Consider the following 22,801-nt stretch of genomic DNA (forward strand, 5'->3'; position numbering starts at 1 on the left):
AAAATATATTCTTTCTTTTGTCAACAGTCACTATAATGTTCTGTGACTGATATTTTAAAATCAAGCTCAAGTTTCAATTCTTTGCTTGCAGAGTAGATTAAAAATCAAAACTGTTGATTTGAGAATCAACATTTTTACTCAATAAAAACCTTTATATTGACATTGCAAAGACAAATTAAGCAGAGCAAATAGGTGTGTTTTTAGAAGGCAATAAAGTTCATTTATTTTTCACTTACCTTTTCAATAAACATGCAAAATTATACTTATGGTTATTATAATAACACAAGTCAAACAAAATGACTGAACTTACAAGAAAATTAAAGAATTTGTAATACAAAGAAAGGAAGCATTTCAGAGCTGGTGTAACACATTCATCGGTGCTTTTACTTGTAGCATGCTGAAGAGAAGACAGATGCTCTTTTTTGCTATAATAAGACCCTCAATATTCACATCTAATTGATGTAAATTATAAGAGTATATTTTGAAGGAGAGTCTTAAAGTGAGAATTATTTTCTCTATTTGAACTGTCTGTTCATTTATTATAGATTAAATAAATCAGTTATTATTGCATTAGAAAAATAATAGCTAAAGTTTCTTGGTTTATAACATTTATAACTTGGAAAACATTAAGCTTATAGATTTTCATATCTGATCAAGAGGCCTCCTCTCTTATCGTGTTTAAAATTAAGTAAATAGGATATGAATAAAGGGAGCTCTCAATAGACACTAGGAGAGCGAGCGTAGAGATGCACAATATCCTAGCTTCACTTCTTTTGTAATGATAAAATACCCCAACAAAAGCATCTAGACAAAGAAAAGGTTTATAGGACTCTAAGTTATAGTGCATCATTTCAGGGAGGGACAGGGAGAAAATCAGGCATCTACTCATCATTAACCAAAAACAAAAGAGAATATATAAATCCTTGCTTGCTTGTTCCCAGATAGTTTTCTCTTCCCTTACACTGATCAGAGCCTCTTCCCTTGGCCGTAATACCACAGGAGTCTGGGCATTCTTACATCAAGAAAAATAAAGACAATCCCTCCCTGAGAAGCCCTGGCACGGAATCTGCTTTAAATACACTCTCATTAAAAGCCCTCCCTTCAAGTTGGGAGATCATTGGTTGACCATTCCCTTGGCCTCTGCTCCCTCCCCAGGGCCTGGATTTCTTGTAGACAGGATACATTATGGGTTGAAAGTTTTGTGGGTGTGTTGGCATCTCTATTGCTCCACTGGGGTTCCTGTCTAATTATAGGAGGTGGCCTCTTCGAGTTCTATATCTCCAATGTAGTTAGTCACAGCTAAAGTCATCCCCATGGATTCTTAGGTGCCTTCTTTATCCCAGATATCTGTCTTATCCTAGAGATGACCCCCCAACTTCCTCACCACTGTCCCTTGAAGATTTCCATTCATCTTCATGGCCATCTAGCCATATTCCCTATCTTTTCCTACACCTGACAAACCTGAATCCCTTATTCCCCTCCCCATCCCACTTCTCTCCTAGTTCCCTCCCTCCATCTGCCTCTTATGATTATTTCATTTCCCCTTCTAAGTGATATTCAAGCTTCTTCCCTTGTGCTTCCTTCTTGGTTAACTTCTTTGGGGTCTGTGGGTTATAATATGATACGGCTACTTTATGGCAAATGCATGTCCTTTTGGAACTGGGTTACCTCACTCGGGATGACATTCTCAAGTTCCATCTATTGGCCTGCAAAATTCTTTATGACTTGGTCTTTAATAGATGACTCATGGAAAAGCACCAATCCCTAACACTACTAATGGTACTCTGATATGCTTGCAAACAGGAGCCTCTGAGAGACTCAACCCAGCAGCTGATTCAGACAGACACAGACACCCGCAGCCAAACAGTAGATGAAGCTTAGAGACACTTAGGGAGGAAGAGTAGGACAGCTAAGGTCAACCTCGTTGATTTCAGGGTGTCTCCATTATTCCCAGGTCTCTCTTTTATCTTAGAGACAAGACAGGCCCCATAGGGGATAGGAACTCCACAGGAAAACCAACAAAGTCAACTCACCTGGACTCTTGGGGCTCTCAGAACATGAGCTACCAACCAAAAAACATACACTAGCTAGACCTAGGCCTCACCACTCATATGTAGGAGATGTGCACCGTGGCCTTCATATGGTTTCTGAACAGCTAGAGCAGGGGCTATCCCAAAAGCTGTTACCTGTATGTGAGATATGTTCTACCAGCTGGACTTCCTTGTCTGGTCTCAGTGGGAGAGGACGTATCTAGCCTCACAGAGACTTAAAGTGCCAGGGGAGGAAGGATACCCACGGTGACCCCATCCACTCATCCACTCAGGGAAGGGCAGATGGGGGGATGATTGTGGGAGTGTGTGACAGGGACTGGGCCAGTGAGCAGGATGCAAAGTGAGTAAGTAAAAAAAAAAAAAGATAGGTTCTCCCCTCACTGATTCTAGAACAGGTAGAAATAGACAATTATGGATGTAACTAGAAAAATCATCCTGAGTGAGATAACCCAGTCACAAAAGAACTCACATGTTTTATGCCTACTGATAAATGGATATTAGGCAAAAAGCTAATATCCACAATACAAGTCTACAAGTCATGGACCATATGAAGCTCAAAAAGAAGGAAGACCAAACTGTGCATGCTTTAGTCCTACTCAGAAGAGGGAACAAAATAATGTTTGGATGTAAATGGAGGAAGAAATTTGGGAGGGAGAGAGAACGGGGAGGAAGAAAAGGGGGGCGAGACCAGTTGTGGTAGTAGATGGGGAGATGTACAGAGGTTCAGCAAACTGAGCGGAGGTGTGTTGCAGTGGGGGATTGGAAACTGGGGATAACCACCAGAAAGTCTGAGATGCCAGGAAAGCAAAAGGTGCCCAGGTCCCAACAGGAATGACATTAGCTGAAATACCCAACAAAGGGGAGAGAGAACCTGTAGAGACCATATCCAGTGGAAAGGCATGGCCCCCGGTTGGGGCATGGGGCTAGCCACTCATCTCAAAAATTTTAACCCACTATTGCTCCTGTCTAAAGAAATGCATGGACAAAGAGTAGAGCAGAGACTGAAGGAAAGACCATCCAGAGACTGCCCCACCTGGGGATCCATCCCATATGCAGATACCAAACCCAGACACTAATGCTGATGCCAAAAAGTGCTTGCTGACAGGAGCCTGATATGGATGTCCCCTGGGAGGCTCTGCCAGATCCTGACCAGTACAGATGCAGATGCTTGCAGCCAACTGTTGGACTGAGCACAGAGACCCCAATGGAGGAATTAGGGGAAGGACTGAAGAAGCTGAAGAGATTTGTAACCCCATAGGAAGAACAATATCAACGAACTAGACCCCCCCCACCTTGCTCCCAAGAACTCCCAAGGACTAAACTACCAACCAAAGAGTGGAGGGATTCATGGCTCCAGCTGCATATGTAGCAGAGGATGGCCTTATCTGGCATCAATGGAAGGGGAGGTCCTTGGTTCTACAAAGGTTCAATGCCCCAGTCTTTGGGAATACTAGGGCACTAAGGCAGGAGTGGATGGGTGGGTTGGTGAGCACCCTCATAGAAGCAGGGGAGAAGGGGATGAGATAGGGATTTTTTGGAGGGGATACCTGGAAGGGGATAATATTTGAAATGTAAATAAATAAAATTTTAAAAAATCCCTAAACAGCAGCAGACTAGGCAATGTCTATACAAAAATAACTCAAGGGTTTTCAAGGTTGTTCTCTTTCATAGACAAGTTATAGTCTTGAAGCACTTTTTCCTTTCACTGAAGTAACATAAGAAACAAGATGTTCACCCAGATGGCTAAAAGGGTAAAGGCACTTGTTACCAACCCTGGTGACGTGAGCTGAATACCTTAACCTCGGGTCACATAGAAGAGTGAACTGACTCCTATAGGTGGTCACTGACCTCCACACATGACCATGACAAGTGAATGCCTCCCCATCTAAATGTGATAAAAAGTGAAATAAACATTAGGACCAACTTTAGACTGGATACTTATGTTGTAAAAATTTAAGATCAAAAGAAAATCTACACATAAAGTTTCTCATTTCACCGCTATCACAATTGTCAATGTAGAGCATACTTAGAACCATGTAGAATCCTTAAAGTGTGAACTACAGATTGTAGGTGAAATAAAAAACTGTATTTGGTATTTTATAGCTTGGTGAAGTAACCTTACAGTTTTGATTTTTAAAAACATACTGGTTCTATTTGGTACTCATCAAAAGCATAATAATAATGAGAAGAAAAATAAGAATAAGAATAATAGAAACAACAAAAAATCATCATCAGAGACTTCACTTATGACTAACAAAAATGAATGGACAAAGTCCACAAGTTTAGAAAAGAGCAGAAAGTGGTATATAGGAGGGTCTGAAGTAAGGAAAGGAAAGGGGACAGGAAGTAATTATTTTACAATCACAAATAATAAAAGCAATTATTTAAACATTTTATAACTTAATAACTTCATTATACAAGAGTTTTTTTCTCAATATATGTATTTTCATTACACGTGTGCCCACCACATGAAGCAGAAGACTACACTGAATCCTCAAGAATTAGTATGAGTATATGTGGACCATCATGTTGGTGCTGGGAATGGATGCATTCAGGTCCTCTGTGGGGGAAAAGAAACAATCCATGCTTTTAACCCCTCAGCCACCTCTCCAACACACACACACACACACACACACACACACACACACACACACACACACGCACGCACGCACGCACGCACGCACGCACGCACGCACAAACTTAATTACACCTTTTATAAATATTTGACAGCTTAGAGTTAGCACTGTGCTTATGGAAGCTAAGCCACTGAGACGTAGGAAGTAGAATAACTTGCCTCAGAAAAGGACTTGACAGAAGACAGACCCAGAGCCATTCTCTCTTCATCCCAGTTATCTTGTTTGTCAACCCTTGCTTATTACCGTGGCTTAAATAAAGCATGTTAATCCTATATATGACTAACTTAACTAAAGTTACATAAATTATAATTAATTTCCTCAGTTGTACTAGCCTTAATTTCAGTTGTTACATATGGCAACTGGCTACTTTGTTGTACAGGGCAATGTAAATATATCTTCTTCACAGAAAATTCTATGGAGGAGAGAATACAGCCTATGAAACTGAAGGCTCCTTGTACTGCAGACATGCTTGACTGCAGAAATCATATTAATCATAATTTGTAAAAGCACTTCCCTTATGCTTACACACTACAGCCGAAGGGTAAATATTTGCCAGAAACAAAATATTTACCAAGAGTAGACAGGTATATAGAGATAGCTTAGAGTATCTCATATTTAGCACAATGTTTTGAATATACAAGTAGAACAAATCAAATTAATGAATATTTGAATTGACCTAACTTTTGAACAGAATCTTGAACCTTTTCCAGTAATTTGGAATCAATTATAAATGCTTACCAATAATGGTTCACAAGCTAATAATATTTATGTAAAATTACCTACAGTTCAGTTGAAGGGACACTAGAATGAGTTCATGGAGTTCCTACGTTTAAATTAAGTCCGTATCTGCAATACTGACATCCTGTGCATCTGCTTGTATTTTACTGCCAACTTATCATGAATAAATTCAAACATTACACAAACATCTTAGCAATAATTCTCCCTAAACTACAGCCTTTAAGACTTGACAATTATTCCATTTTTATTTTCAAGCGATTTGGCATTTCATTAATTGTGATCTTGGAGAAACTGTCCTAAGTAATTCTTGGAAATAATAGAACACACAGAAACAGATTTGGAGATTGCAGAACGTGGTACACCCTGTTCAGTTATAGGACTGTAGGGAGGATTTCCACAGATATAACCCAACTGTAAGACAAATGTTTGTCAGGTCAGAATCATGGGGCAGCACGTTAAATATATGCAAAAGACACAATGGGGATGCTTTGTATTAAAAAAAACCCAGTAAGAGTATATATAATACATGTGTTCAGGAAAGTGGAAGAGGTCCCTTTTCTAAATTCTGGTAGCTCAGAGAAAGATTTGGGATCTAGTGTGGCCTGGCCTGGCTTCTGTAATTAAACATGAGGCATAGCTGTGATAATATTCTTCCTTTATTCTTTCCAGATATATAGACGGGTTATTTCTAAATAGTATTTGTAAACTTTGGCTGGAGGCCCTCACCCCAGCACTGCTATTCTTTCCTTGGTGTCTGGAAGCCATGGTAAATTTACTACTTCTTCACAGTTCATTTCTTCAAAAGGTACAAAATGCTATTATTCTGAGGTGATGGAGGAGGTGTGAGCATTCTGATAGAAACACCAATTTCTTTGTTTTGGAATCTCTTAATGAGAAGGAGCCAACCCTTCTACTGCTTCTAGGATCCTGAGGACGAACACTCCCCCTGGAGAAATACCCTAAACAAACAAGCTTGCTCACTAATGAGTTTAAGCAAAGGTCTACCTTACACTTTCTCTTTCTTGTAAATTTTATATCTTCTTTTATGAAAAAAAGCATGCAGGTATTGTTTTACCTTTGAGGCAAGCAATAAAAGCCAACCTTAAAAACATTTACGTAGTGTATAGTTGTGAGAGGCCATCATAACAATGAAATGTCCCAAAGATCTGAAAGACACTTCAGACCTTTAATAAGGTTAACTTCAAATGGTGCATTTTCTTCAGGATCCCTAAATATGTCAGAGCTTAAGAGAACTCTGATTTATACTTAATTTACTTACTTTTATTTACGGATTTTATACCTACATGTAAGTCTGTGTACCATGTTCATGCAAAGTCCACAGAGGCCAGAAAAAGATATCAGATCCCCTGTATCTGCAATTGTAGAGTGTTTTGGTCTGTCAGAGGGCTACTTGGGACCAAATTCAGGTACTTTGAAAGAATAATAAATGGGTTTAACCACTGTGCCATCTCTGATGCCCAACACTCAAGCAAACTAGTAGGCATTATTAAAAATAAATATTGAGCAAAAGAAGTTATGAGTGTACCCTGGAAGCTGTATGGTAGCTTAACCCCCAACGCCCCCCTCCCAAGGTTCATTTCATTATGATCACTACATTTCCTAATTCATGGTAGAACTGAGAAGAAGTTTTCCTTTCCCCCATTCCATTCCTTACATTTAGTCACCGGTTGTCTAAACCTTTGGGAGTGAGGGAAGCAGGGGTGACAAAAATGACAGTTACCATTCCCTGATTCCATAATTAACTTCCAGTCTTTTAAATATATTACTATTTTCTCTCCAATATAAATAGAACATTATGCTTTTCCTTCCAGTCAATTCACACTGTCTGGCATGACAAGCAAACAGTATTTTATAAGAGCATTGATTGAAGTATCGTTTCTACAAATTACAGACTCTTCACAAGAAGCTGCCACTCTCTTGACTGATTCTCGGCTTCACAGGGTGTTCGCTACAAATTTGACTTGATATAATCATTTCCAAGCAGTCTATCCTTTAGCTGAGAGAATCGTTGTAGTATTCTTCCCCCAAAATATCAGAATAGTCTGCGTAGGTGTTCTAGTGTAAATGTGAGCTGTGCCTTTGACAGCATTCTATTCAGTCATGGTTCCCGAAGTGGCCAGGTTGACCCCACTTACACAGCACTGTGCCCTTTCGCAGAGCAGTTGAAGGATGCTCGGCAACTCTAGTGTCAGAAAAAGAACAAGAATGAGTATGTCTCTTGTCTAGGTCAAGACAAATGTCAGGGCTTATGAAGGGCAAATGTGGTGATGGGATTTAAAAGGAAGGGCTGGGGCAATATGCCTGTGTCTGAGGAACAGATAGGATGCTCATGCTCTGAGATAAAGAAGGGAGTGCCTGCAGAGAGAACAGAGGAAGCGAAGCCTAGACTTATCCCTGACTTAGACATAATACAGTTCCAAAGGAGTGTCAGAAGAGACTGTGAACAAGGAAATAGCTTTCTGCCTAAACGAGTCACAGTTAGCTTCCAAGGATTGAATCCTTCTGAATACGAAGGAATAGGCAGAGGAGTTCTGGCAACGTTCTGATACAAAGGGAATCAAAAACAGAAATAGTATCAGGGAACTCAGAAAACTATGGCTTTCTATCATCTGTGTGAAAGGTGCTGTGGTTGACAGTTCTCTGCTTTCTTCCTTTAATGCCGGCAAGGAGACAGAGGCATAACATATTCTTCACGATTCTCATGATCAAGACTCGGTTTCTGAGATTGTCAGGCTGTGTGGAACAGATAAGCATTAACCAGAGAATTCCAATTTCACATCCTTGCTCTTTGACATTCCTTGAGTAAGCACAGGTAGTCTCCTTGTTTTGATACCGCTGACTTATGTGAGCACTACTGAATAATGTAGGAGGTCTGAGGATTTTAAATACTAGGAGATAGATACTGTGTTCTTTTAGTGTGCCATTTTAATTAGTGTCCTGGGTTCATTTCAAACATTGGGTAATTATCAATGGTAAAACAACTCTTGGATTATATTTTACATCACTGAGGTATAAAATTCTGTGTAAACTCCACTATGCAGTTCAGTTGTATACTACTAGAATCAATAAAATATAATGCATCCGCTATATTATTGTCAAGCATTTCCAAAATTACCAGCACATATTTATTTTACATAATATTTTATTTCTTTACATCTCAAGTAATGTTCTAATTAAGACAACCCAGTAGAAAGCTGCACAAATAATAATTTTATTTATAAAATAGCGACTCTAGGAAAAAACTTGAGGGTATTGATTTGAAATATAAATTATTGCCATATATGATCTGCAATTTAAAATACTCAAAAAGAGATATTGTCATGATTTAATTAAAATATTTAAAAAGTAATATCAAATAAGATAAGCATATTGATACGTGTATTGACATTGTGCATAGCTTATTATATACAGCAATTATAAAGAGAATTTCATACAGAAAATGCATGCAAATTTAGGTATTATTCAATAATTCCTGCCTATATAAATTGTAATATATATGGGAAATCAAATTATCCATTATAACATGGATTAAATTTATAATTATAAATTGATATAATTATCATGTGTCATAGAGTCAATCTTTCTGTTTACATAAGTTAATTTACTAACTATACATGCAGAGGATTATAAACTACAATTCGACATGACAATGTTACAACTTAACATGAATCTTGAGTACACATAGTTGGTGAAGAAAGAGCTGGTGGGACATCAGGTCTGGGAATGACTAATAAGGGCAACAGCTATGTCCAAATGGCCTTTGTACAAACGTTCTATCCTCCTGGGTTAAAGCCTATACTCCCTTAAGTAGAAGTGACATTTCCAAAGACTTTTAGCGAGGTTGACCCATTCATGATGATGTACCCTGGTCAAAATGTACTTTTTTTCTAGAAGGGAAAGAATGTGCAATGTTAACAGGGCGCCCGGACAGGGATTTGCATGGTTTGTTCTTTGCCTCTCCTCCATTCTAGTTCTCCTAATAATAATCAACCACAGAGACATGAATGGCAGCAGTTAAACACATTTTTATGTTTAACCATGGTGGGGGGAACATTTTAGGTATATTTCACGCTTTTGACAAAAGCAAAAGGACCACTGGTTTTGTTTTCTTTCTTGATGCTGTGTTAAAATACCATTATGAAAGCAGCTCTGGTAAAGGGGTTTATCTGAGCTGAAAACTGCAAGGTATAAACCAGCATAGTAGTAAAATCACAGTAGCAGGAGCTTGAGAAAACTGGCCAGAGTGCCTTCAAGGTCTAATCACTAATATTTCATTGATGGTCTTCCCATATCCAAATGTCTACTTTGCACAATAATAAGAGAACTTGCTGGAAGAAAATGTGATGTTATCCATGCATTTTTCTAATGTCAACATAGCAAAAACTGTTTGATAGAAATAATACTATAAACACACACAAAGTCATTTAAATCTTATGTGTGTATATGTTTCTTTGTATATATACACATACTCATATGAGAATAGTTCATGGAGGTGAAGAAGCCAATCTCATGAGTCCCAATTGAATCTTGAAACCGTCTTCCATAGTTTTGGAGCTATCCAATTCAGCTAGACTAGCCAGTGAAGATCAAAAATCTATATGTCTATCTATCTCCCTAGCATTTAGATGAAAAGCATATATTACCAATCACTGAATTTTACATGGATTCTAGAGAGTCATATCAGATCCTCTTATAGCGAGCACTTTACAGACTAAGACATCTTTCCAATGCCAAGGCTATAAATCTCCAAAATTGTTTGTTATGCCATGAAACTACTTCTTTCTCCCCAAACCACTATATGTTACAAGTGCTTAAATAGGAAATTATGATTAATAAAATTCAGATTGTGGTAAGAAGATATAGAATTGAAACCATGGGTTGACAGATTAGGGGGCAGGTTAAAGGAAGTTTGGGGATAAGAACAGGAGGAACCAGATTGGGGAAAGACAGAGGGAGAGAGTACTGGGAAAGACAAGACAAGTGGAATGGGATGGGGCATCACTGGAACAACCTAAGGCAACGGAAAATTCCAGTAATGTATTAAACTGACATAGCAATGGAAGATATGAAGCCTGAACTGGCCATCTTCTGTAACCAATGGAGGGACTGGGACACCAACCCAGTCACAAAACATTCAATATAAAATTTATCCTGCTTACAAAATGTGGAGGAGTAATTATGGAGGAGAAAGAGAGAGAATGGCCAACCAATGACAGGACAAGCTTGAGATCCTTGCTATGAGAAGGAGCCAACCCATGGTATGTTTATGATATCTTATTATATGTGCAGACAGAAGTCTAGCATAACCATTTCCAGGGAGGCTTCACCCAGAAACTGATATAAAGATACAGAGATCTACTGCAAAACATTAGGCAGAGCTTGGGGAATCCTGTGGAAGAGAAGGAAGACTGAAGGTACTAGAAGAGTCAAGAACACCACAAGGAGACTGAGGGAATCAAATAATCTGGGCCCATAGAGGCCCATGGAGATTGAACAACCAACCAGAGACTATGGATGTGACTGACTGAGGCCCTCTAAACATATAAACCAGTTGTGTAGGTTGGTCTTCATGTAAGACTCCTAACTGTAGGAGCAAGTACTATCTCTGACTGTTCCCTGCCTTTGGGACCCTTTCCCCCTACTGAACTACCTTTTCCTTGTCCCAATAGGACATGATGTGCCTATTTCTACTGCAACATGATATGCTGTAGCTAGTTGATATCCATAGAAGGCCTCCTTTTTTCTAAATAGAGAGGGAGGTGACATGAATGGGATAGAGGAGGAAGGTAAGTGGTGGAGGAATGGCTAGGAAGAGAGGAGGGACAGAAAACTATTGTCAGGAGGTAAAGTAAATAAATACATTCATTAATTAAAGAAAAGGAAAATTCTCTATGAACTTTCACAATCATTGCAAATGATTGTTATATAATAAGTTGTTATTAGAAAAATGAAACAATATTTATCACAGTATACTTCTCATTCTAAAACTATTATTCTTTTTTAATTTTATACACATGTTCTCCTATAGCCCAGGCTGGCTACTAACTTAACTTGCTGTATACTTCAGAATAAACTTGAATTTCTAACACTTTTTTCCTAGCTAGTCTCCTGGGTGTTGCCTGAAGGGACTATGTCAACATATCTACCTTTATTGAAGAATTGGAGCCAACACCAGAGTTTCCTACACATAAAATGGGTATTCTATGATCTGGATACATGTCCAGCCCTCTTGGATATTTAATCCACTTTTAAATGCAGGCGCTCACTGTGTTTTTATACTCAGAAGCCAACTGAGAGTATAATTGCTAGTGTGCAATGAAAAGAATATTGTTTCTGTCTAACTCCTTCTTTTTCTCCCATAATATGATAGATGAATGAAAATTTTCTTCGTCAGAGAAATGTGCAAAGGTTAACTAGACATTGTGCTATTGCACTTTGGAAACTACACTTTGATTCATCTGGACAGTGGATTCAAAGCCTCCATAATTAGAGTCATGTGTAGGTCTATAAATGCATGTTGGTAACCACATCTCCTTAAGTGCCATTCAGAGCATTTAGATGCAGTCCATGATTTGCAGTTAAACATTCAATACACTATTCTAAAGTCAAATATACCATGGTAGGCTAGCACACTTAGGTTTTTAAATAACCATATGTATTCTTATTAGAATATAATTAGGACAAAACTCATAGTCCTTTATATAATATAATTTTAAAAGTTATCAATTATTTTGTAGAGCAATATAAAACAAAATAAAACAAATACATTTCCTAAGCGTACAACCGATCTTAACTAGATGGAATTGCTATTTACAACATTAACTTCTTTTTTTTAGCCAGATCACCTAAAAAGTTTAGCTTTCCAAAATAGAACAAACTTTCCCCATATGCTTTTTATATACATAATTAGACATCAGACATTATCACACATAAATGCAACTGTTTTCTGCATAGGTCGGAACTCTCAAAATTGTAGTCATCATTATCAAACTTTGACTGCACAAATATTTTGACATTAATGTCACTATCCTATTAAGTTAAATATTTATGGGAAAAGTGTCCACAATGCCCAGAATGTGATATATTTTATCACATAGTTCTTTAAGTCATACATTAGAGCATGTAATACTTAAGAGTAATAGTAACTTTTCAATAAACACAGATATTCTAAGGAACTAATGCTTAACATTAATAAATTAACCATTTCTGAAAATATCCAGAAATAGTATAGCACTATTCACATAAGCTATTACTTCTGAATGATAATGTTTTATATCAGTATAACAAAAATAATCAGTTGCATGAATCATAATTAGTACTGCAATGAATTCAGTGGCTAAAACATGCTTAAGTGTGACATAATTTTATTTAAAACCTTTGGTTATTATTGTAGAAGTACTGATCTTAAATGTGAAAATGAATATGAAGAAAATTTTAATTTTTTTATGCAGAGAAAAATAATTTAACAAGCTTATTGTATAGGGGAAGAGGAGCGAAGCTCAGAGAGTCAGGATAATTAATGGAAATATGTAACCTTTGAGTGTAGGAGGTGGAGAAACCCTCTAGAAATTACCAGAAATCTGGGAGGTAGAGACTCAATGGAGTTATATTAGGCAAAATGCCCAACAGTGGGGAGAGGGAACCTGAAGAGTCCACCTTCATTTGGAGGGATGGGGTTACCAAACCATTGTTCAAATTTCTAACCCAGAGTTCTTCCTGTGTAAAAGAACTGCAGGGACAAAAATGGAGAAGAGATGGAAGGAAAGGCAGTCCAGTGACTGGCCCAACTTACAATCCATCCCATGGGTGGTGGTGGGGCACCAAGGCCTGACACTATTACTGATGCTATGATGTACTGACAGGCAGGAGCCTAGCATGGCTGTCCTCCGAGAGGCCCTACCATCAGCAGATTGAGACAGGTGCAGATATTTACACATAACATTGGACTGAAGTCAGGGAATCTCTGTTAAATGAGGGGAAGAATTGAAGAAGCAGAAGGGGAGGGAGACCCCATAGGAAGACCAGCATTCTCAACTAACCAGGACTCCTGGGAGCTCCCAAAGACTGAGCCACCCAGCAGACAGCATACATGGGCTGGTCTGAAGTCCCTGGCACATATATAGCAGAGAACTACCTGTTCTGGCCTCAGTGGGAGATGTGCCAAAATTCCAGAGACTTAAGATCCCGGGAAAGAGGGATGCCGGAGGTGGGGAAAGAAGGGGAGCACCCTCTTGGAGGCAAGGGAGATGAGGAATGGGATGAGGAACTATGGAATGTAAAAAAATTTTTTTTTAAAAATAAGAAGATTCTAATATTATAATAACATCAAAAAGGAATGTATTCATTTATTTTCTCACATAAATATAGAAAATTCCCAAAAGACACACATTCCTTCTATGTAAGTTTGCAAGTTTTAGTTGTATTGTTCTATTTTAGATTTCTAATTCCAGCCATTCAGCTTCCTCTCCCTAACTATCTTATTTTCAATTTTTTCTCCTCTCATTACATTTATGCAAGTAGCTATGCGGTCTGAAAAGACATTTGTTTGGTAGAAAAAATATCCTAGAAAAAAGTGAAGTAATAGTGATGGTATCGGAATCGATACATTTCCAACATAGGCACTTACACTCATTCCATCAACTCTACAATGATTGTCGCTGAAGCAACAATATCGTTATGTCACCTGATACATCATTGTTTCTTTCTGTACACCAATTTTCTATATTTTAAGTCACTTGTCTGGAGGATTATGAATTTAAAAGTTCCATTTTTAAACCTATATTCTACATGTACTGTGAATACTAACAGTTATTTCAATAAGTTTACAATGTTAGTTGTATTTTTGACAAAACCCCTTAAAGTATTTATTTATTTATTTATTTATTTATTTATTTATTTATTTAATTTTTTTTTTAGAGCTGAGGACCGAACCCGGGGCCTTGCACTTGCTAGGCAAGTGCTCTACCACTGAGCTAAATCCTTATTTTTTTCAGGGTGCATAAATTTCACTGAGTGGACCCAAAGTAGGCATAAATCACTGAATAGTTTACGTAACACTTGCATATATGTTATTGATCTCGAGTAAATTATAACGTAAGTTACTGAACTACAACAGTAGCTTTGAATATTTTATCAGCACATTTTAACTATAGATACTATTGAAATATTTGGTAAAATTCATGATTATGTATAAAAAGTGTTCCATCAGAATCTGTATGAACTATGACAAAAACAAAGCAAAAACAACCATTGTAAAGTTTCATATGTGGATAATAACTCTACTTTGTTAGCATTGTGTATCTGTAGCAATGAAAAAAAAATCCGTGGATGACCCCAAAATGTCCTTAGAATTGGTGATGGTGCTCGGTGAGCTACTAAATGGGACAAACTGAAACTGAATAAATTAGACTGTTCTGCTAAACTCAGGTGATCCTGTAAGAATCTAAAGATGAGTTGAACTAGATGGAATAGCTTGAGCATTACTAAACTCTCTCGGGCATGAGCACTGTGGTGTTATCGCAGGCATTTGATGATCTGGTTCACCCAGCTGCAACCCCAAAACAGAATTCTTCAGCCTGCTTCCTATCTCTGTTTTCAGTCACTGAGCATTTTCTTAGAGCGTACTTCTGTTAAGCTGAGATATAGCATTCTGCTATCTTTTACACAGTATTTATAGTGTCTGTAAACAAAAGTGAAGGTAGCACAGAGACGTCATTTCTAATAAACTGAGTATGCAGTTGGACGTTGCAAACACTTCCATGCATGCACGCAGGTGGCCATTATATTACACCGTACACTAGTCCTCATTGTTTTTTTTTTCTTACCGGTCAGGTTCTTTAATCCCAGTTCTTGAAGTCCAAAGTTGCCATCTTTCCTGTAGTTTAAGAATATTGCTAAGGCATAGCGATCTTCATACAGTTTTGTCCCACGAATAATGCGTAAATTCTCCAGAGGCAGGTAACGAAACTGGTTGAGGGCCACAAGTACATAGCCTGTGACTTCTCGGATAGACTGGGAAAACACAAACAAACATCTACCTTAGAGATAATGAAACTAACTTGACAGGTTGTAATGTAGTCATTGAAATAAAAATAAGTCGACTCTTATTTTCAGCTCTTAATTTAATATACTAATTTCCTCATGATATTCATATTCATATTAGATTAGTAGAGGATCACAAAGGGTTAGAATTTAATTTGAATATGTTGTATTTCTTTTTTAAAAAGTCATGAATGTGGTTATACTAAAATAATGGATTTTATTTTATGAGACATTCTTCACACCTGAGACATGAATACAGTTATAGGAATCAAGGTGTCATTCATTGATAAGCTACAATGATATGACATCAAACTACCAGTCAGATGACAAGTGAGAATTCAGGTTGATAATTGTTCCAAAGTGAACCAGTTTGCATTAGCTGTAGACTCTGGAGCACAGTTTAATTGCTCTATGAATGCTTATTGCTACAGTTATCAAATTGGAACTGGAGTTATTCCTGATCTTGATTCCTGATTGAGATCAACGGGTGTTGGAGCAGGAACATAAGAACAAAGAGAAAGGAGAAGTGGGTGACTAAAACAATTGAAAGGTGGACATCTCTGGTTAGCATAGCACATCTTGAAATCATACCTGGCCCATCAGGTCAGGCTCTATAAATCTAGAATCCATCAACCATTATTTGAATTATTTATACTAAGTTATTTAAAGGTAGGTAAAAGTTACATGGTCTAAAAAGTAATAACTATAAAGACACACTTTAGCTGATATATGATCATTGTTGTATATTCTAAGACACAAAGAACACTATGCAGAATTTGGAGACTTTGCTATATGATCAATCTTTTATTTAGATTACGTCACTGTGTCATCATTCCTCTTTGCATCCCTCAACCCCTTTCAGGAGAGACTGTTTGCATCAAAACCTGCACCCCGCTCTCATGTTTATTGCAGCAAATGGGAGTACAACAATAGTGTTAGTGAGGACAGTATAAATGAAGCAAACTCAGGGTAAAAACAAGGGTATTGATCAAGAAGTAATGCAATGAATTAGGTAGTGTCGACAGAGGGAGAACTCTTTTGAGCTATTAGTCAACGAAGAGTAATAGGACAACTAAAGGAGATCAATGAGATAAAAATTGGAAAACACAAAGCCAAAGTATCACTATTCACAGATGATATGATAATATACATAATGACCCTGAAAATTCTACCTGAGACTTCCTACAATTGATAAACAGTCTCACCAAGGAGGCTTGATACAAAATTGACTAAAAGAAAATAATCAGTAGTCTTCCTTTACGCAAATGATAAACAAGATGAGAAAGAAATCAGGGAAACAAGACCCTTCACAATAGACATAAATAATATAAAATATATTGGTGTTATTCTAACCAAGCATGGGAAAGACCTGCATGGCAAGAACTTTAAGTCTCTGAAGAAATAAATTGAAGACAATATCAGAAGTTGGAAAGATTTCCATGCTCATGGATCAGTAGGATTAATATAGGAAAAACGGCCATCTTGCCGAAAGCAATCTACAGATTCAGTGTGATTCTCATCAAAATTTCAATGTAATTCTTTATAGATGTTGAAAGAACAATTCTCAACTTCATATGGAAAAACAAAAATAGCTAAAACAATGCCATGCAATAAAAGAATTTCTGTGAATATCATCATCTCTAATTTCAAGTTGTACAACCAAGCAATAGTAATAAAAACTGCATAGTATTGGTATAGAAACAGACAAGTTGGTCAGTTAAATCCAATTGAAGATCCACAAATAAACTCACTCAGCTATAGACACTTGTTTTTTGACAAAGAAGCCAAAACCATACAAGGAAAAAAGAAAACGTCTTCAATAAATGGTGCTGATCTAACTGGATGTCTGCATGTAGAGGAATGCAAGTAAACCTGTATTTATTATCCTGCACAAAACTCAGTTCAAGTGGGTCAAAGAACTCCTCCTAAGACCTCATACACTAAATCTAGTAGATAAGAAAGTGGGAAATAGCCTTGAACACTGATATAACAACAACTTCCTGAACAGAACACCAACTGCCTAGGTATAAATATTAACAGTTAATAAATAAAAACTCATGAAAATGAAAAGCTTCTATAAGGCAAAGGACACTGTCATTAAGGAAAAGATCATCCTACACATTTGGAAAAAACCTTCACTAACCCTACATCTAACAGATTACAAATACATAAAATATATAAAGAACTCAAGAAGCTAGGCACCAACAAATAAAATAACCCGTGCACAGTATGCACTCACTAATAAGTAGATATTGGCCAAGAAGGTATAGAATACCCAGGATATCATCCATAGAACTCAAGAAGGTTATCAAATCAAAGGGCCCAAGTGAGGATGTTTCAATCCCATTTTGCAGGGAGAAGAAAGCAATCACAGGGAGCAGAGGGAGGGAGAGTGGGAACTGGGGAACATGATCAGGTACTTTAGGGGGGAGTAAACCCCTGAGGACCAATAGAATGAATGGAAATATGCAAGCTTGGGATGTGGGAGGTGGGGGGATCCTCTAGAAGATACCAGAGACCTGGGAGGTAAGAGACTCTCAGGACTCAAAGGAAGGGACTTTAGATGAAATACCTAAGAGTAGGAAAAGGGAACTAGTAGACTCCACCTCCATTAGAAAGATAAGGCATCAGGTGGAGGGATAGGGTTACCATCCCACAGTCAAAAACTCTGACTCATAATTGTTCTTGTATAAAAAAAAACAACTGCAGAAACAAATAAAGAGAAGAGATTGAGGGAAAGGAGGTCCAGTGACTGGATCAACTTGGGATCCATTTCAATGGGAGGTTCCAAGGCCTGACACTATTATTCATGATATGGTGTACTTACAGACAGGAGTCTAGCACGGCTATCCTCTGAGAGGCCCACAAAAAAGCAGCTGACTGAGACAGGAGCAAATACTTAAACCTAACCAATGGGTTGAATTAGGGAAAGAATGGAAAAGGTTGAGGAGGAGATGACCTCATACAAAGACCAGCAGTCTCAATTAACCCGGTAAGAGGTCCCTGTCACATATACAGCAGAAGACTGCTTACCCTCAAGAGCAAGAGGCCCCAGGGGGAGGAACATCCTCTCGGAGAAGTGTGGTGGTGTGGGGAGGTAAGATGAGGAACTGTAGAAGGGGCAGAACAGGAGTAGGTTACTAACTGGGCTCTCAATAAAAGATTAACGATAAATATTTTGAAAAGTTGGGCTACTGAACTAAATGGAAAATTCTCAAAGAAGAATCTCAAATGACTGAGAAGAACTTAAAACAATACCCTTCATTAGCAGGGAAATATAAATCAAAATGACACTGAGATTCCACCTTACACCCTTCAGTATGACTAAGATTTAAGACTCAAGGAACAGCAGCACATGCAGATGAGTATGTGGAGCAAGGGACCACGCCTCCATTACTACTGGGAGTGCAAACTTGTACAATCACTCTGGAAATTAATCTGGCGGCTGTTCCTTAGAAAATTGGGACTAGTTGTACCTGCAGACCCAGCTATACTGCTCCTGGGCATATACACAAAAGATGCTCCAACATATAACAAAGACACATACTCCATCATGTTCACAGCAGTGTTATTCCTAATAGCCAGAAGCTGCAGAGAACCCACATGCTCCTCAACCAAAGAACAGGTACAGAAAATGTGGTTCATTTATGCAATGAAATACTATTAAGCTATCAAAAACAAAGACTCCATGAATTTTGTGGGTGAATGGATTGAACTAGAAAATATTCTGAATGAAGTAACTTAGACCCAAAGGGACATACATAGTATGTACTCACTTGTAAGTAGATATTAGCCATAAAATATAGGATAACCGCACTACAATTCACAGACCCATAGAAGCTAAACAAGAAGGAAGGCAAAGCAAGGATGCACAAATTTTACTTAGAAGTACAATAAAATAATCCTAGGAGGCAGATGGAGGGAGGGAACTCAGTGGGAGAGGGAATAAAGAGAGGAACAGGGTGGGTTTGGGATCCTGTGTGGGGATGTAGAAAAGAGAGCCAAATGGCCAGGAGAGTGATTGGAGATCTGTGGCTAGCAGGGTTGGGGGCACAGGGAGTCTTCTTTAGAACATGCCAGTGACCTGTGATAGAGGAGGCTTTCCAGAGTCTATGGGGATGACTTTAGCTGAGACTCCTAGAAATGGGGATATGAAACTGAAGAGGTCACCCCTTGTAGCCAGGCAGGACCTTTAGTGGAGATATAAGGACACCAACCCACCCACAAAACTTTTGAAACAAATTTTGTCCTGTCTAAAAGAAATGCAGGGACAAAGAAGGAGCAAAGACTGAGGGAATGGCCAACCAATACCTGGCCCAACTTGAGACTCATCCCAAGGGGAAGCACCAGTCTGTGACACTATTAATGGTACTCTGTTATGCTTACAGATAGGATCCTTGTGTAACCATCTTCTGAGAGGCTCTACCCAGCAGCTGACTGAAACAGATGTCGATACCCACAGCCAAACATTGGACTGAGGTTGAGGTCTGGGACCATTATGGAAGAGTTGGGGGAAGGATCGAATGCCCTGAAGCTATAGGAACTCCAACGGAATACCACGAGTCAATTAATCTGGACCACTGGGAGTTTTCTGAGCAATGAACCAAAGAGCATACAAGGGGTGGAACAAGACCCATTTCACATATGGAACAGACCTGTAGCTCAGTATGAACATGGGTCCCACAACAACTGGACCTGGAGCAGGGGCTATCCCTAAAGCTGTTGCCTATCTTTGGATCCTTCCCATAACTGGGCTTCCTTGTCTGGCTGCAGTGAGACTGGATAGCCCTACCCTGCAAAGACTTGATATGCCTGGCTAAGGAAATTACCCAAGGGACCCTCACTGTATCACAGAACAAAGAGATGACGGGAGGGGGAGAATGGGGACCTGGAAACAGGGAGTCTGCAGTGATCAGTGATCAGGATGTAAAGTGAATAAATAAATAAATTAACGAGAAAATATTTTCTTTCTAGAGATTATAACAAAAAAAATCCATTTTATAAAAGTATGTGAGGTAATGTCCCAATCCAAAAGTTATACAGGTACCTTGATTTTATGCTCTTATTTTTTCTAGTATTTAAAAAACCAGTTTCCTAGATATTTTTAAACTGTTTCTGTAGACAAATATTCTGAAATAGCTCAAAATGAAATTCTGACACAGATCAATGGCTAAGATACATATGCTGAGTGCAAACAAAATCTCAGGCAAGGGGATTTCCTCCTAAGGCTTAAAAAGTCTCAATTCCATAATTTAAGCAAATATTGGCCTCTCTGGATAATAGAGATCGACCTCAAAAAGCATAGATTAACTGTTGAACTATGCTATAGTCAGGTCCGTTCTTCCTTGTACCAGTCCTTAGGCCATCAGAAAGAATCTCAGTAACATAGCACTTTCATTGTTCTACAGCCTTGTTATGAAAATCAATACAATTTTCCTATATACATATATGTGGACTATTACACACACACACACACACACACACACACACACATATATATATATATATATATATAATATTTTATACATTAGCGAATATAAAAGGTACCATAGAAGAGCATAATGGCCTGAGGTGGGACTGACAGGCGAATTTGCCTTAAGTCTAGCCTTTGGCTTTACTAGTTATGTAAACTTGACGAAACTTTCAAGTTTTAAAAACTTCAGTCTTTTCATCTTTAGAAAATTTGCAAAAATATACCTATTACAAAGGTATTATACGCATTGAAAGATAGAGAAAAGGTGTATAGCAAATTGTATTTAATAGATGTGAGCTATTATAAATATTACTTCAGAAAATAGCTGGGCAGACAAATTGTCTCAAGACAATTAGTTGAAGATGAAGTGGTCACATCATAGCATAAGAACTGTTGTGTTTAATCTCTCTATTATATAATCTCCAGCACGCTTATATCTTACCTTTAATGTTTACAATTTATTTCTAAAATTCAGAAATGCCTCCTACTTTTTTATGTATGCATATTTGAGCTCTTCCTACTGACCCTGGTGTTGAATAGATGTTCATTAATGGCCATTTAATAGAGTAGAACTGAAATCTAGAAGGCTTTTAAGCCCTTGTAGCTATTATTTTCCACAGAAAATGATTTTGTGAGCTTGCTGCTAATAGAAAACATTGAAAGATAAAATCATGGTTTCTACTCATGGACCATGTAACACATAGAAATCATAGAAAGTTCACCAAAGAGGAAACTTTCTTATCTGAAGAGGTTCAGGACCAGAAACGCTCCTTGTCTCATCAAATTCAAAGGGTGTGAGCGCCGAGAGATGCACCATCTTCATGTAGAGATAGCATCTGCTCTATAAGGCAGATTATTTTCTATAGTCTACATTGATTCTGCAGCAGCTTTCTCTACGGACTTAATGAAATGGAAGCTCATTATGCCTTGAGTGATTGAGGAATCTCCTAACCAATGAGAATGCACCGTCACTTCTAACACATATGAAGAAAATCAAGGATAGTCTGCTATGACAGCCTTTTATCTGCTGAGTATTCCAGAAAACTCTGTTTTTGTTATTTCCAAACTTATGACTTATTTCTCAGTTTTTTAAACAACTATTTTTAAAAGGATGCAACTTCTGATTTGATATTCCCTCCCTCCTTTTCTCCCCCTCCCTCCTTTCCTCCCCCTTCCTCTTTCCCTTCCTCCATCCCCCTCCCTTCCTTGCTCCCTCTTTCCTTTCCTTCCTTCCTTCCTTCCTTCCTTCCTTCTTTCCTTCCTTCCTTCCTTCTTTCCTTCCTGAATTATTGCCTTAGTGGAAGGTAATAATAGCTTCCCAAATGTGTCCTTATCTGTCTTGAGATTTATCTGCATTAAATCCATGCTTCTTCATTTACTTTCATATTAGCATCTCTTGGAGATTCCTGCCATTTCCTATTTATTTATGTTTAAAAACATCCTTAGCTAGTCAAAATAGATCTGAATTTTTCTACTGCTGTGCTCTATGTACCCAGACCTAATGAGAAATCACCCTAAACACTAACACATTCTGTGAGTAAGGACATTCATAAATATAATAGTGATTGTGGTGTTAAGGAAAATGGAACTTAAATGGCTGTGATATCATGAGGAGAGGGAATAGAAAACTCTAGTGACAGGAAAGAGGATGGCTGAGGGATAGGAAGTTTCCTTGGCTAGTAATGAATGCAGAAATCATGCCTTCTCTGACGGTGACAAATGTAGCAGCAAATTGTAGCTTCTGTATCAGTAAGATTTTCTATTAACTTCCCTAAGGCAATTACTTTCTGTCCCTACCCTCCTATCATGTCTAGGAATATCTAAAGCAGACACATTCTTAA

At 38.0% G+C, this 22,801-nt stretch overlaps 1 protein-coding gene across 5 annotated transcripts in view; it reads right to left on the reverse strand.

Moving 5' to 3' along the window:
* Erbb4 (erb-b2 receptor tyrosine kinase 4) overlaps window positions 1-22,801 on the reverse strand; it is a 1,072,248-nt gene that overhangs the window by 497,697 nt on the left and 551,750 nt on the right. For all 5 annotated transcript variants that reach the window (XM_063267662.1, XM_039084150.2, XM_039084151.2 and 2 more), the window contains exon 3: window positions 15,271-15,457. In XM_063267662.1, coding sequence (XP_063123732.1) covers window positions 15,271-15,457 — 187 coding nt within the window. The remainder of the gene's footprint in view (window positions 1-15,270; window positions 15,458-22,801) is intronic.

The sequence above is a fragment of the Rattus norvegicus genome, chromosome 9 (assembly GCF_036323735.1).
Source record: "Rattus norvegicus strain BN/NHsdMcwi chromosome 9, GRCr8, whole genome shotgun sequence".
Taxonomy (NCBI): domain Eukaryota; kingdom Metazoa; phylum Chordata; class Mammalia; order Rodentia; family Muridae; genus Rattus; species Rattus norvegicus.